This window comes from Argopecten irradians, chromosome 6 (assembly GCF_041381155.1).
Source record: "Argopecten irradians isolate NY chromosome 6, Ai_NY, whole genome shotgun sequence".
NCBI classification, from domain to species: domain Eukaryota; kingdom Metazoa; phylum Mollusca; class Bivalvia; order Pectinida; family Pectinidae; genus Argopecten; species Argopecten irradians.
The window spans coordinates 21,069,602-21,084,756 of record NC_091139.1 but is presented as its reverse complement, the minus strand read 5'-3'; the positions used below and the strand labels follow the sequence as shown (position 1 = coordinate 21,084,756).

Sequence of the window (15,155 nt, the reverse complement as noted above, 5' to 3'; positions counted from 1 at the left end):
TCATTGTGGGTCAATATATAGATCAAACATCACTTGTTATTTTGCTGATGAAATTTTTGCAGACTATCCCCCCAGCAAAACATTCCAGCTGCTAATTATTAGCTAATGATCCAAACTAGGTCATGTAAACTAGAAATTACTCCAGGTCAGGACGATACAAACTTTATTCAGACTTTTTAGAATTACATTGTATAGAGAAACATTAATAAATGCAAAATAGAAGGACAAATTATGTAACTTTTTAAACAGAAATTTGATAAATTCACATAAATTTGTTATTAATGTTTTCATATTGGTAGAGTTCATTAGCTGTGAAAATTAAACAATATTTGTTATCTGTGATAGTACTTTAACTTAATGAGGAAAAACGGTATAAAGCTAGTATATTAATAATCCGACATAAAAGGCCAAAATAAATTCAAAGTAAAATCAAAATCATTTCTATGGAATATATATTCAGCCACTATAGGGCCTTCTTCAGTCCGAAATAACACTAACATTTAACTTTAACTTAACTTAATCACATATTAGTATACATATAATTTTCTTTCAAAAATCAAAAATGGGAAATGGAATATTCATTCCTAATAATTGACATTGGTATCACCGTAGGGACAAATTCTGTTTCCAGATGTCTCGGAATTTAATCGCAAAGCTTACAACTTTATTAAAATATTGCCCTTTGTCTTGACAAGTTGTATAAACCTATTTTACCAAAAAAAATTAAAGACTGCCTCTCCTGTATGCAATATGTTGTGTGTGTGAATGTTTCATGTGTCTTTGTAATAATGGAAACTCTTGTCCATTTTATAGTGCTATATCACTGAATCATACCACCATAGACATTGGACAGCACACTCCATCCGCTCATTTTATACTGACAACGGACGAAATAAGATCAAATTGCGATGAGAACGTAGAACCTTTACAGTAAATAGAAAGAACTGCCAGTGCCTTGTTCAGGTGAGATAGCTATATAGACACGTTCTGTCCTGGAGGAAAAATACGACCTGGCAAGGATGAAATTCAATCCAGCAAAATCAACCGTAAAATCCGAAGGACATGTCACATTCTCGTCATTTGGGGGAAATATTACAAATTCCTGAGAAATAGGTGACAATTTAAAGGACCTCGGCAACATTAGCATATGGGTCGATCATTTGCTCATAAGCCCCATCCTGGAGTTATAGCGACAAATGTACATTTGGACTATATCATTTACATAAATGCATTCGAGTACGCACCCGGCCTACCACAGAGATCTGAGAATTACATGTAGTTACATGTACAGGTTATATAATCATGAGCCCACCAGAGTGCCCTAAGACCATTTTTAGACGTTTAGACCTCTCAAACGTCTAAGGATGGTCTTAGGGCACTCTGGTGGGTCCATGATTAAATAATCTAACTAATTATCAGATCCCTGTGACCCCTCCTACTGATATTGATCAGGAACATATAAATTAAGGTGGTTGTTTAAAAATTTTCAAAAATAGGCTAAACAAGCACTGGAAAAACCACGCCACGAAATTTTCACCATCAACCTAGGAAAGACATTATATTATACATAAACCTAGGACATACTATTAAGGATTTTAAGCAATCACTTTAAATACTTTACCATTATTGTAAATATCACTATACATCTTTACAAGCCTTTTGTGGCTTCCCAATGATGTTGGACTAATGAGAAACTGAGATAACTATATTATTTGTTTGCAACTTGCGGGTCATCCTCGATATTCCAAGGATATGAGTTAATTAGTTACAGTTTACAGTTTGCCTCTGTCCAGTTGGCATTCATTTTGGCTATGAATGCCAACTGAAAGACGGTTCAATGCTTAAATTTACATGTGGTTACAATTTTATGTTGACATACCATAATGAATTAATCATTCGCTATCGTCAAGGATGGAACAGACATTTAATTAAACATCCGTTTTCCGTGATCGCTGGCACGAGAATTGTGACGTAACAATGATTATTGACGTCATAATAAGCGATTTCAGCTCATAGTCTTTATGACTGCCAACAGCGCTCGGTAAGGTTACATGGTGGGACCACAGGTGTTCGTTGCTAATATAAGTATAAGTACAATACTGGGTCAAGCTTGACCTAGTATTATATTTATATTAGAAACGAACACCTGTGGTGGGACTGAGTGAAAATGTAAATATATCAATATGAACCCACCACAGTGTCCATTGACTATTTTTGGACGTTTTAGTGGTAGATCAAAAGTCGGTAAAATACGTATATCTTCATTGCACTATCGTGTGTGTATATAATACTATGTGGAATATGAATTTTATCATTATTTTTTATTTATACCATAACGTCTGAACATGGTCTATGGACACTCTTGAGGGTCCATATTGATATAAACTGTAACTAATTCTCAGATCCCCGCGGTCGTTAATCAAGGCAAGTAGTAAGCCACTACCCCTGGAGTATCGAGGAAGGCAAATACAATATATGATATCATTAGTAATATTAACTGGACACTGGTGGATTTATACCGTCATTGTAGTCTTCCTCCTAGTATACACGTTAGGATGTTAGTCTTCCACAACCTTAATTGTACCTATATATGTAGGCCTTTTTGATAAACTAACTCCTAGCTACATTTTAAGCTCTTCTTTTTGGTCCAGCAAGCCGTCAATGTTCAATGAATGTTGGCGATTTGTGGTCTGGAGTTAGGCAAACTAAAAAAAAAACTTTGAAAATCTACATCTAAATAAAAGCAATTATGAATTTATTCGGCTTTATAATCATTCTTGATGATGTAAATTAATATGTAGTTGCGCGCCATTTCTAGAATGTCTCCCCTGCTATTAGATAGATCTATATTTAGATAGAAAATCAACTTCAATTTATTGTTTAATCAGAAACATGTATATAAGTTTCTGGTTTAATATAAAAATATTAGGAGTGTCACGGTTAACCGAAAAATTCAACCGTACGGTTCGGTTCGGTTCAATAAAAAATAGCTGTCCTATAATACAGGTAATTTAGGTGTTTAAACTGTATTGCTGATTATTTCATTGAAAATACGGTGAAATTGTTTGTCAGAATCCCGAGAAATACACCTGTTGACCGACATATATGTGTAACACGTTTGCAAGTTCAGTCATTCAGAAGATCGTTTTTGCTGTCTGCGGACATTTTTTGCACATACATAATATCTAAATGATATATTTCACTTATTGTTTGATATTTTATAGTTGATGATATTTCATTGTATCTTTTTTTTTTTTTTTTTTTTTTTTTTTTTTTGAAATAATCCCGCAGAATATCGACAACTAAATCAAACCGCCATTGTGTTGCCGAGTGTCCTCGATACTCCAGGGGTTCCGATCACTTACGATCTCTACAACCCTTGACTATCTCATAGTAAAACTGGAGGCAACAGAACAGAACTGGTAGAGCCGTATAACGGTACACTGTGGTTGACTGTGTGGCTTTGAAGTTGGACGTCGCTCTCTCTGTAGTCTTCAAAGGAAATCTTTGCTGGTCTGTGATTGGTGTTTTCCGCTGAACTGCCTTCAATTTCATTATGAGATAGTCCAGGTGTGTAGAGATCGTAAGTGATCGGAACCCCTGGAGTATCGAGGATGTCGGCCAATATTCCGTGAATTAAACCATTTTACTATTGAACATGCACCTGGTACGTAACAATGTTTATCTTTATTATAATTCCAAGGCATATTACTTCTTTGAAACACTTTTCTGAGATAATACCGATGTATTGATATGCGGTAAAACTTACGATTTTCACATGTCAATCATCACATGATAATGCGTCATGAAGGATACGGGAAAAGTCTTAGTGGCGAAATAATGTATCATAAAGGATACGAGGACATATATCTCTCTGTGATTGATTAATGTGTCAATATAGTACTGAAAGAGCTAAAAAGATAAGTAAATGTTCAATTATGTTTTTTTAAGATGTTCCACTGCTGACAGATCATAAATGATACTCAATATTTGAACAAAAATTGGTGTTTAATCGTGTTATATGTCTAATTAACACACAAAATGATATAAAATAATTATTCTTTTAGCACTTCAATCTATATAGGATATAGAGACGTGGATTATTTTTCAGGACGCAATTGATTATATTAAAAAGATGCTACACCGCTGACAAATGGCATTTTTTTCACCATCAAAAACATGACCAAACGATTTAGTATTTTTCTTCGGTTACAAAAGTTACTTACTTAATTATTTTACACCATTGCCACCATTGAAAAGTTTGAGCTTCTAAGTTAAAATATAAAGAAATAATTAATTGCATCCCGAAAAAAAATCCGTGTCACTATACCCTATATGCAATGAAATACCGATTTCGCATTGCACCAAAGGCAAAATAAATTATTTTATTATAGTTTTGGTGTTAAATAGACATATATATTTACGATTAAACACCAATTATAGTTCAAATGATGAATGTCATTTATGCTCTGTCGGCGGTTCAAATGATGTATGCCATATTTATGCTCTGTCGGCGTTGGAGCATCTCTTATGCTTTTACTTAGAAGTAACATTTTGATATAGAAAAAAAAACATGTGTTGAAGTGATATACCATCTTTAATTCTAAAGCAAAGCGAAAAATCGAAAACCAAAAAAAAGCGAAAAATCGAAAACCAATAAAAAATTGAAACCGAACTGAGCTGCAAAAACATGAACCGTGACATCCCTGAAAAATATCTAGGCATATCTTTTCTTCCGTGGTAAATGTGGTAATATTAAATTGTGACATCATATTTAAGTAGATACCGTAGGCCCCATATTATATACTCACAATGACCAATGACCATACTGAGTATGCATGGGGCTCTTGAAAGTAAAGTTTTTAAAATTTCTTGAAACTCAAAACCCGTTATTTATTATAACTGCTATTTCAGAGCTTATTATGATATTTTTTTATGATAATGACTCATATCCGTCATGACTGACAAGAGTTATCTGCCCGTCGCACATGGTCTTTCAGTAGGCTGTTGTAATCCGGTTGATTTACATAATTTATTCTTCCGCGTTTTTTATAAATAATGTTCCTATCTAAGTTTGAAGAGTGATAAACATTTCAAAATTATATAATATTATTCATTAAAATACCAATTAATTGTATGAATCCACACACTATGCATACTATTTCAGTAGACGGTGCACTATTTTTCTTCGCGGAGGTGTATTAACAGGTACTTGAGTACAACAAACCACCTTCAACATGGAATTCAAAAGGGAACCACGCATGAATCAAATGGCCATGCAGCAAGCACAGCAACCCGCAAGTTTAGGACCAGCAAGTACTAAATATTTAGAAGAACTTAAAACCGAAGTATCACAAGTTGATGCAAGTGCACTCTCTCATGCAGCAAGACTATTAAACGATGGTAAGTTAAACATCGAGAATCTTTCTTTTGTTCGCGGACGCCATTACGGAAAGCATGCATGCCGGCGAAAAATTCGTGAGCTGAAAATAAACGCAGTTGCGCTCATGCTATTTGATATTTGTGTTGTTTATTAATATCTTATTAGGAATAAAGAAACACTCCATTGTGTTTTATCATAAATGTTTGAACTGTCTGATAACAATCGTGATTTTCGTCGTGCCGGTTGCCCCCCCCCCCCCCCCCCCTTTCCCTGGTGTCCTCAAAGCGGCGCCACTGCAATATGCAAAGTTATTGAGCAGGTTAGGAAAAATTACGAATCTATGATAGCAAATGGATTTATTCGCAATGCAAAATGTTACACAAATGTTGGAACGGAAACTGATAACATTTCCTAACGATAAAAATCTACCAATCCTGATATTTTTTGACACAATGGTTGGTTTGGGTGGGGGGTTAATGCATGCAGTACTGGTATTGTTTTTATGAAAAGAAGGCCCAGATTTTACGGAAATTGGAATACAAGTTTGTTTTTTAATGTCAAAAGTACATAATTGATGATATTTTTTAAATTTAAAATGTTAAGTAATATAATTGAATTACCAGTTTTTGTCTACGAGATGTTTCCTTCTGTTCTAGAGATCAAAAGGGTTGAACAAGGCAATGCCAAGAAACAGGTTCCAACTGTTGAGGCACACCATTCAAAACCACAAGGTGTAGCATTGAAGGTGAAGATTCCTGTGAAAGATTTTCCAAAGGTAAGTAACTGTTTTGTTCCATCCGACTACACAAATATCTAAAAATTCTTTGATCAGTGAATCTGTCATAAGAAAAATTGATAACGTAAATGTGATGGAATACATACTCGCATGGTATGAGCATTAATTGTTATTTCAATTATTTTTTTAAAGTATATACATGAAGTTCAAATCTATTTTAGTTCAACTTTGTGGGGAAGCTTCTTGGACCCAAAGGGATGTCACTGAAGCGGTTGCAGGAAGAGACTGGAACAAAGATGTCAATTTTAGGAAAAGGCTCCATGAGGGACAAGAACAAGGTATCAACTTGCCTAAATCTTTTGTCACTTTGATTGGCTTTGACTAGTTTAATGTCCTATTAACAGCCAGGGTTATTTAAGGACATGCCATGTTAAAGAGGTGGGGGGAAATTGGAGAAACACAGACCATTGATCAATACGTGGCAGCTGCCCACATTGGATTCAAACTCTCGAATCTTGAGGTGGATAACTTGTGGTACTATGTCGGGACATCTTAACCACTTGGGTCACCTAGGCCTCATATGATCATGATCACTTGATTTGATGATTCAAGAAGAAAACAATATTTTAATATCTTGAATTTTAGAAGTATTTCTTTGCAGTTTGAATTTAAATCATGTGAATGTTTTGGTATTGACATAAGTTTTGATACATCATCGAATTGTTTGTGTTGAATAGCTTTGTAAATATATTCTGGATCAGTTAAGACTATAGTACTGTTATAATATCTATATCTTATGGCACTTGTTTTGGTAGGAAGAAGAGATGAAGAAAGAAGGTGGAAAATACGCGCATTTGAATGAGGATCTACATCTCCTCATAGAAGTATACAGTGAGGTGTCTGATTGTTATGCCAGACTGTCGCATGCAGTTTCAGAGGTGCAAAAATTCTTAACACCAGTAAGTATGAATTGTAGTTTATTTTCACCAAAAAATACAGATCCTTCTGCATCATAGTAGTAAGTGAGTTGTAACTGAAAAAAATATTGGTTTTAAATATTGAAGTGCCATATATATAAAAGCAAGTCGATGACAACTAATTGATCTTTGTTGAGAAAATAAACCATAAAATGAAAAAAATGCATTGGATCTGTTGTATAATGACCTGGTGATATCATATGTAGGTGAGAAAAAAAAATATACATATTTTGATACATTGAAATATTATTTGACCACTTATCTTTCAGGATTACAATGATGAAATCTCGCAACAACAGATGGAGGAGATGATGTTCCTTAATGGTGAGAAGCCAACACCAGGTGGTGGTGTTGGTGGTGGCCCCGTTCGTGGAAGGGGACGTGGAGGACCTCGAGGGGCAGGAAGAGGTGGTATCCTCGGTGGTGGGCCCACTGGTGGGGCTGGAGGACGTGCTGCACCTCCAGGTAGAGCAGTGTCCCACAGGTAAATTACTTTTACATTGAAACTTACATTTTTCTGAAGCATAAAATAATTACTAAGTGTTCTGTCCATCACAAATTGGCATAAAAGTATTTTGTTTTTTTCTAGTGTAAGCAGCTTTCCTATTCAGGGAAATATCGCTTTCACCTTTTAAGAACATGCAATTGAATGAAATACTGATTTGTTAACTTTGATAATCATTTTAGACACGACTGTATCATGTCTGGGATCAGTTATTTATCCATTAGCGTATCCAAGAAAATCGTCATATTATTTGATATTCAGACTTCAGTTTCACTTTGAACGCCGACAACCGGCGAACTGTTCATATTGCTCAGTGCAAAGTTGTGGGAAAATTTTGCATTTTTTTTTAAGTAATATCATCATTTACATGACTCAAAGTCATTACTGTTTTATTTACTTACTATTTCAAATAAATGGCCAAAAATAAGTGATAAACGAAGTGACTGATATGACTTTAGACTGCCACCTATGCGCAGACTGCCAGATGAAAGTTCAGTTGTTTCTAGGAAAAAAGAATGTGTCTATGTTGTAAACTAGTTCATTTATGTTAACGTCATTGTAAATCAATTTATGAAATCATTTTTTACAAATCCCACTTGCCTTTTCAGGTCATCTGATCCGAAGGGTCAGGATGACCTATAGTCATCATGCACCGTCTGTCGTTGTGTCATGCGTAAACTTTTCATTCAAACATCTTCTTCTCAATAACCGTAAGGCCTAAATACTCATATTTGGCCTGTAGTATGCTGGGATGAGGAGCTACCATTGTTGTGAAAATGAATGACCTTGTCCTACTTTCAAGGTCACAGGGGTCAAATGGACCTTTGAACGAGACTTCTCTATAACTAATGCTCAGAGTACTCCAATTTGGCCTGTAGCCTGCTGGGATGAAGGGCTACCAAAGTTGTGAAAATGAATGACCTTGACCTAATTTCAATGAATGACACTTGATCTAATTAATTTCCTATATGGCTAATGTCAGGTAGTCAGTTGACCGTTTAGGCCCTTGGGCTTCTTGTTTTATGTTTTCAATGCGAATTATTTCATCTCATCGTGTTTGATATTTTGATCACATAGATGTTTGCATTCAAGCGCTACACATCATCTAAACGCTTGAAATGGCATGACTAAAATACAGAACCGAAATTTCTGGATAATCTTACGACTTTTTTATGTTGAAAGTCACAGCTCACAGGCAAGCTGTTGAGAATTTTAAGAACAATCAGACAATTTAAATTTAAAAATGGGGCTGCTAGAAGGGGAATGGGGCTGTTCAGCGGCCTTAAAATGATAGTAGAATCAGTCTTGAATGGCTAGCTTGTATACCAAATTTTTGTGTTTTATACCACAATTTATAAACCTTTAGGGGTGCTCCAAGGGGTGGTTCAACAATTGGTGCTGCCAGAGGAACCCCGCGTGGTGCCCCGTCAGGGAGAGGACGACCAGCTCCTCCTCCAGCACAAAACACAAATTACAACGATTACTCAAACCAGGTAAGTTATGTCTATTGACCTAGTATTAATCTAAGTTTGAAAATACAATGTGTCAATTTGATAAAAAAAAAAATCAAATTATGAGACTTCTAAGATTCAATTTTATTTTTACTGATAACTATACATTTATGTGTTGATTATTTTTAGGGCTATGAAGAATACTCAGATCCATATGCTAGAGAAACATACGATCAGAACTTTGGAGGCGGGTATGTATCAAAAATTTTGCCTTTCTGAAAAATACAAGGACCTGCCTTTATTTGCCTTTTTACTTAATCAATAATGCTTAAAAATGCTCCACCGCTGACAAATATTATTTTTTCTCTATCAAAATCAGCAGACGATTTAGTATTTTTCTTCAGTTACAAAAGTTACTTGCTTTACATCATTACCACCGTTGAAAAATTTGAGCTACTAATTTTACTTAGAGTTAAAAATATAAAAAAATAATTAATTGCTTCCCGAAAAAATTCCTTGGCACTATATCTTATAAAGAATGAAGTACTGATTGCACATGCACCAAAGGCAAATCGAATTATTTCATATAATTTTTTGTGTTAATTAGACATATATATACATGATTAAACACCAATTTTTGTTCAAATGATGGATATTATTTATGCTCTGTCAGCGGTGGAGCATCTTTAAAGCAGTATTATATATTATTACATTTATTTTTACCTAAGATTCTGAATTTGAATTCATTTAAACATCAGCTTTTAATTTGAAACTGTTGTGTAATTTTGTAGGGATACTCAGTATTTTGACTATGGCCATGGATCAAGTGCAGCAGGCGGATATGAAGAAGCTGGATATGGTATGTAATAGGCCAATGATGCCAGCATTTCTGTTTTGTCTTTGGTACTGGCACAATTTAGCTTTTCTGGTTTCCCTTAAAAAATAAAGGAACAATTTTCTATTTCTTTACTTTACCAAACTGGTTGTCTATGACTGACACAATGTATATAGTGTATTCGACTCGATAAGCTCCCAGGATGTTTTAAAAATTGAAGGAAATCAAATTGCGCTTCATAGAAATAAATTTGGACTAACCTCAATTTGCAAAAGAAATATTAAGAACACCAATACAGTTTTCATATTTGAAATCTACATTTAATTTGATTATGTGAAATTAAAGCCCGAAAAGAGGGAATGGGTGCTTATAGGGATGATGCACTTATTGGGTCGAATATGTTTCGGTCAACAAATGGTGTTTTGTTTCTAAAAGATATCTTGGGTTGGTAATTATGGAGTTTAGCATCTAAAGAATTTAGCCAATGATTATGAAACATGTTGATTATTTGGAATTGCAGAGTAATGGTTTATAAGATGCTCTGGTAGATTTTGACCAACAAGACATGGAGCATGATAACAAGTATTTATCTAAGACTAGTACACTTGTATTAGCAGAAAAATGACCGGGGCATCATGTGTACATAAAATTGTAAAATTTGCAACAGTTAACTTAAAAACTTTAAAATCAATGTCAATTATGGGTATGTTATGTGGTTTTCAAGTATGCGAAACATTCTAGCTTGATGGCATTCAACTGAAGCAGGCATTAAGCTCCTATTTATCTGTTACTTGTTTTTTACTGAGTCTTCTCAATTCAATATGGTTATGTTTTGAATCCAAGTTAGATGGCTGGTATTAGTTCTGATTTTATAAATATCACAGAAACAAAATTTTCACCAAATTTGGTAAACCTCTAAATTTCTATCCTACAATAATACAGCTTTCTACAATCTCTTGCAAGCTTCACAATCATCAATACAACTTGGGATTGAGTGAATTACAGATTTACTCAATGTTGTGCTTTAGCTTGTTTACACCTCTTCAGGGGTTTCATTATCTTTCAGGAGAGGCGATGCAATTGCAATTTCAGGGCATACTTTTCTATGCTATCAAACATAATTTAGCCCAAATCAGGTGGTGCCACAGCCAGGTTCAACAGACAAAAAGTACTGGATAGCGTCTGATAATGAAACCCCTGACTCTTGTGATAGTAGCCTTGTGTAGTGGTAAATGGCTTACAGCATATAAAAATTAGGTTGGGTAGCATCTCTCTTCAGTAGATGTTCAATATCTGTTTGACAACTGGATACAGATTTGAGGCACCTTTAGCACTGACTTCATTGGCTAATGATCCTTTCCATTTGGTTGGTGTCTGTGTTATTTTTGACTTGAATATTTCCTTCTCCTCGTTTGCAGAGGGAGAATATGACCAAGCTGGATATGGTATGTAGTGATATTTCTGGTTTGATTGGTTTGGTTGGGGATCAATGAAATGCACTATAACACATACTAAAACTTTAAAACAATAACCATATTGCTGGATACACAGCACAACACTACATTTGAGTAAATATGCTCTAATTACCACTTGCCCTTACATTTCCGAAGACCTGGTAAAGTATAAACTAGAAGTCGTTACTGCTTATATGAATTGTGCAAATTGCTTTAAAATCTTTATTAGTTTCAACTTGTGCGGTTTATACAGAATTGTATAGTGGTTTATTTTACCAGGCTACAGAAGTTTTTGCACCTTCGACAACTGAAATTTCTGAAATGTGAAAAAAAAATGTAAAAGCATAAGTATTTGATAGTCACAATTCATATAAAGACACTTTCTAAGACAAATCATTGGAATCTATTTGAAATGACTACATTAAAAAAGAAAAACAAAACTTGTGTGCACTGTCCTATCTTGCAAATTTTCTATTTGCCTGTCTGAAAGATGTGTGGACGTGGATGTCTGTCTGACTCTGCCTAGATCTAGTGTTATACTAGTGACCGGCTTTGTTCACATCCGACGGAGTGGGCTAGATCAACTCAAGACCATAGTGCTGACCATGACATTTGGTGTCTTTGTCAGTCTCCAGTCTTTGAAACAACTATCATTTAGATATTAATTCTCATGAAATTACATTTGTTCTTTTAATGGGTTTAGATAGAGAGCAGACAATCTTCTGCCTGCTTTAAAATTGTCTTTTGGGGAAAAACCCAATTTCATTAGGCAAGTCGTATTTTGGATTATAATACCTCCCAGTTCTATATTTTTTAAGCGTTTTCTCAAAAATGTCATTTTTATTAACAGGAGAGACTGGTGGTGGCTGGGGATCAACCAATACTCAAATGAAAGCTCCATCCACAAGAGGCAGTCGAGGGGCATTCAGACAGCATCCGTATGGAGGTGGCCGTGGAGGAGGGGGTTACTAAGGTCAAAGCCAGTTGACCTTGGTTGTATCATCTATTCGTAGTGGACATTTGTACATAGGACATCCTTCATCTCATCTTGAGGTACATGTACTGCCAGTACCATCATTCCCCATACATTGGACATAAACCTCTTATCGTGGACATTTGTTACATGTAGTAACATAAAATATAAGACATATAAACGGGCCTTCCAGAGAGTAGGTTCTGTAAATGTGTTTAAATCTAAGAATCCAACAACAGTTTAAACTGTAGGTTCCTTCATTGTGGTTAAAGTCCGATGCAGATTAAATACATAAACTTTTCAATTAAAAAGTTGAATGTTGTGAACCATGGGTATGCTGTGTAGGTAAACCTTTTAATGGTAGCATTTTAATCACTGTTAAATCATTAAAACACTATGTAATCTTGTTGTCGTGTCTATGTTGAAAAAACATCATTGTTGTCTTTTTGCATCCAAACAAGAACATTTAAAAATACAATAAAAAGTGAAAAATAATGAACACTGAATTCAATTTGTCTAATTTATATATTTAATAATATTTATACTTCAATTAACATTTATGAAAAATCCAATGTCTCGGGACGCAAATGTAGATCCTAATTTATTGATCCTAAAGTAAATAAATCTGGTCTCTACCCCAGCACTGAACTAACTGTCCTGAACATCGGCGATCTGGTAGCTAAAGATAGAGCAAGACTTAAGGACAAGCATAAACTATATACTAATCTTTATATAGCGCAGAAAGTTACCCGAGGCATTGGATTTCAAAATTTGGTTGTAAGTTTTGATCAGACCTTTGGTCGACTGAAATGTTTGTTATAATAAATATTTTTGCATGTTCTACAAATAATATTCTATATATCTGATTGCTGTCACTTCCAGCTGAGAATTAAGTATTTGTTTGATGAAACATGAAGATCACTACTTAAAGGAAAGGTGGTATGAATGTTAAAAAGTGCAAAAAGAATCTTGAGCTTTATTTGCATATGATTAGAGGAAAATTTGAGTAAATATTTAATACTTCTGTTAAGACGAAACATTCATATTCATATCAATTATGTTTCAAATACTTTAAATATATTGGTTTTACAAATAACCATGTTACACCAAAAGTTGTTTTTGATAAAGCTCACAGCAGCATAAATTAGTCTGCATAATGTTCAGGATGAAAATTTATTGTTATTCTTCGATATTACTATTTATGTTAAAATAACAATAAAATCTCTGAAAGATGACTTTAAAATGGCCAAAATATATACAACAAAAATACAAAGTGATTTACACCCTAACAATTTAAAATTTCTGATGTAGGTTATCTATACTTTCATGATTCTTATCAGGAATAGCAAGTAAATTTCATCCAAAATATGTGTTAATACTGTTGTGAAATATGATACCACAAAATAAATGAATGGAAGTTTGAATCCTACAAGACATGTAAAAACATCAAGAAATAAGCTTCAATGAAGAGCAGCAGATAAAATAGCTGGTCCCCTAAACAAGCTATAACAACCAGGAAGCTTTCATAAAACAGGAATAAACAAGCTACAGGAAGCTTTCTTAAAAGGGAGATCATCCACAGGTAACGTAGTAGGTAATGATTAAGTATACAGAAAACAGATCAGTTATAACTCCTCCCTGTTCACTTCACATGCTTAATTTTTTGAAAACATAAATAGTGTCATACATTGAATGCTATGAAATAACCTCCCAAAAATGACAATGAGTTGCTTAATGCTTTTAGTTTGTAATATTTATCTTTAATAATCAATATATTTTATAGACTTGATATATTATTGAAAGTTTCATGAAATTAAATTTATTAATTTTTAATAAAATTGAGTGTATAAATGACATTGAAGTTACCACAATATGTAGATTTTGCTGGATTCCTTCATTATATTTTGTTATTTACAGATAACAAATGTTCCCTGGCTTGGAAGCCATCAACGTCCAACCACAGGAACCCAATCTACAGATCGGGTCACCTAACCAGAGGACTCATCTGGTCTGAGCTGGTAGCTGATGAAACTTGACAGGACATGTCGACTAGGCAGTTCCAGTACCAGTACTAGTGGCTATTCAATTGCCTGTAGTTCTGTCAGTAACTACAAACGCATGGTGCTCCTTCAGTGGTGTATTGCACAGCACTATAATGTGAACACTGAAAAGACAATGACATTTCTTAAGTAACATGACGATTCCTCTAAGGAACCTATTAAATTGTTGAAAATTTGATACTTGTTGGTGTGCTCTTTTAACTCTGAATGTGGTTGATATTGTATACAGCCATGACGTCATGCACTACTGTAAACCACTTTTATTTTCACACATACAATATTTCACTTCTTATTGTTATTTTCATTATATTTATTTGGTGTATACATGAATTAGTGATCAAGGACTTTAATTGGTAATTCTGTATTTATATGTATACGTTTTGACAATTATTTGTGTAAAGTTTGATTTTCTGTTTCCAAAGTTACGCAAAAAATTGTATCTCTTGAAGTTAAAGTGGTTTCTTTGTTGATGGTTTTATACTAACATGGAACAGGTATCTTTGCGCCCACCAAAGAATGATCTATGTCTGACAATGGAAAGATGGATCTTTCTGCTTTTCAAACATAATACATATAATAAAATTTGAGGCATCGCTTCAATACTTTCTGAGAAATAGCGATAACAAACTTTAAACATCAAAATACAAGATGGTGGCCTGACGGCCATCTTGGTCACCGTTCTGTCACAAAATGCAATATGCATAACTAGGGGAACCTGGATATGAAATTTGAGACATATCTTAAGTGCTTTATGAAAAATAGCGGTTACAAACTTCAACTG

General features: G+C 34.3%; 1 protein-coding gene across 3 annotated transcripts; it reads left to right on the top strand.

The window, feature by feature from the left end:
- The first annotated feature begins 5,210 nt into the window (after nt 1–5,210).
- LOC138325299 (KH domain-containing, RNA-binding, signal transduction-associated protein 2-like) lies at nt 5,211–14,550 on the top strand. 3 transcript variants are annotated; one of them, XR_011208764.1, is made up of 11 exons: nt 5,211–5,403; nt 6,040–6,158; nt 6,341–6,457; nt 6,935–7,078; nt 7,366–7,580; nt 8,968–9,094; nt 9,242–9,303; nt 9,844–9,911; nt 11,306–11,332; nt 12,192–12,394; nt 14,232–14,550. XR_011208764.1 is itself a non-coding variant. In XM_069270855.1 (10 exons), exons 1-10 carry the CDS (start codon nt 5,238–5,240, stop codon nt 12,311–12,313), a joined length of 1,167 nt encoding a protein of 388 aa, XP_069126956.1. In that variant the 5' UTR covers nt 5,211–5,237; the 3' UTR covers nt 12,314–12,813. The 3 variants fall into 3 exon arrangements, 2 of the variants coding, with proteins under 2 accessions (XP_069126956.1, XP_069126958.1); XM_069270855.1 differs by lacking the exon at nt 14,232–14,550 and having other exon boundaries at nt 12,192–12,813; XM_069270857.1 differs by lacking the exons at nt 11,306–11,332; nt 14,232–14,550 and having other exon boundaries at nt 12,192–12,813.
- The last annotated feature ends 605 nt before the right edge of the window (nt 14,551–15,155 follow it).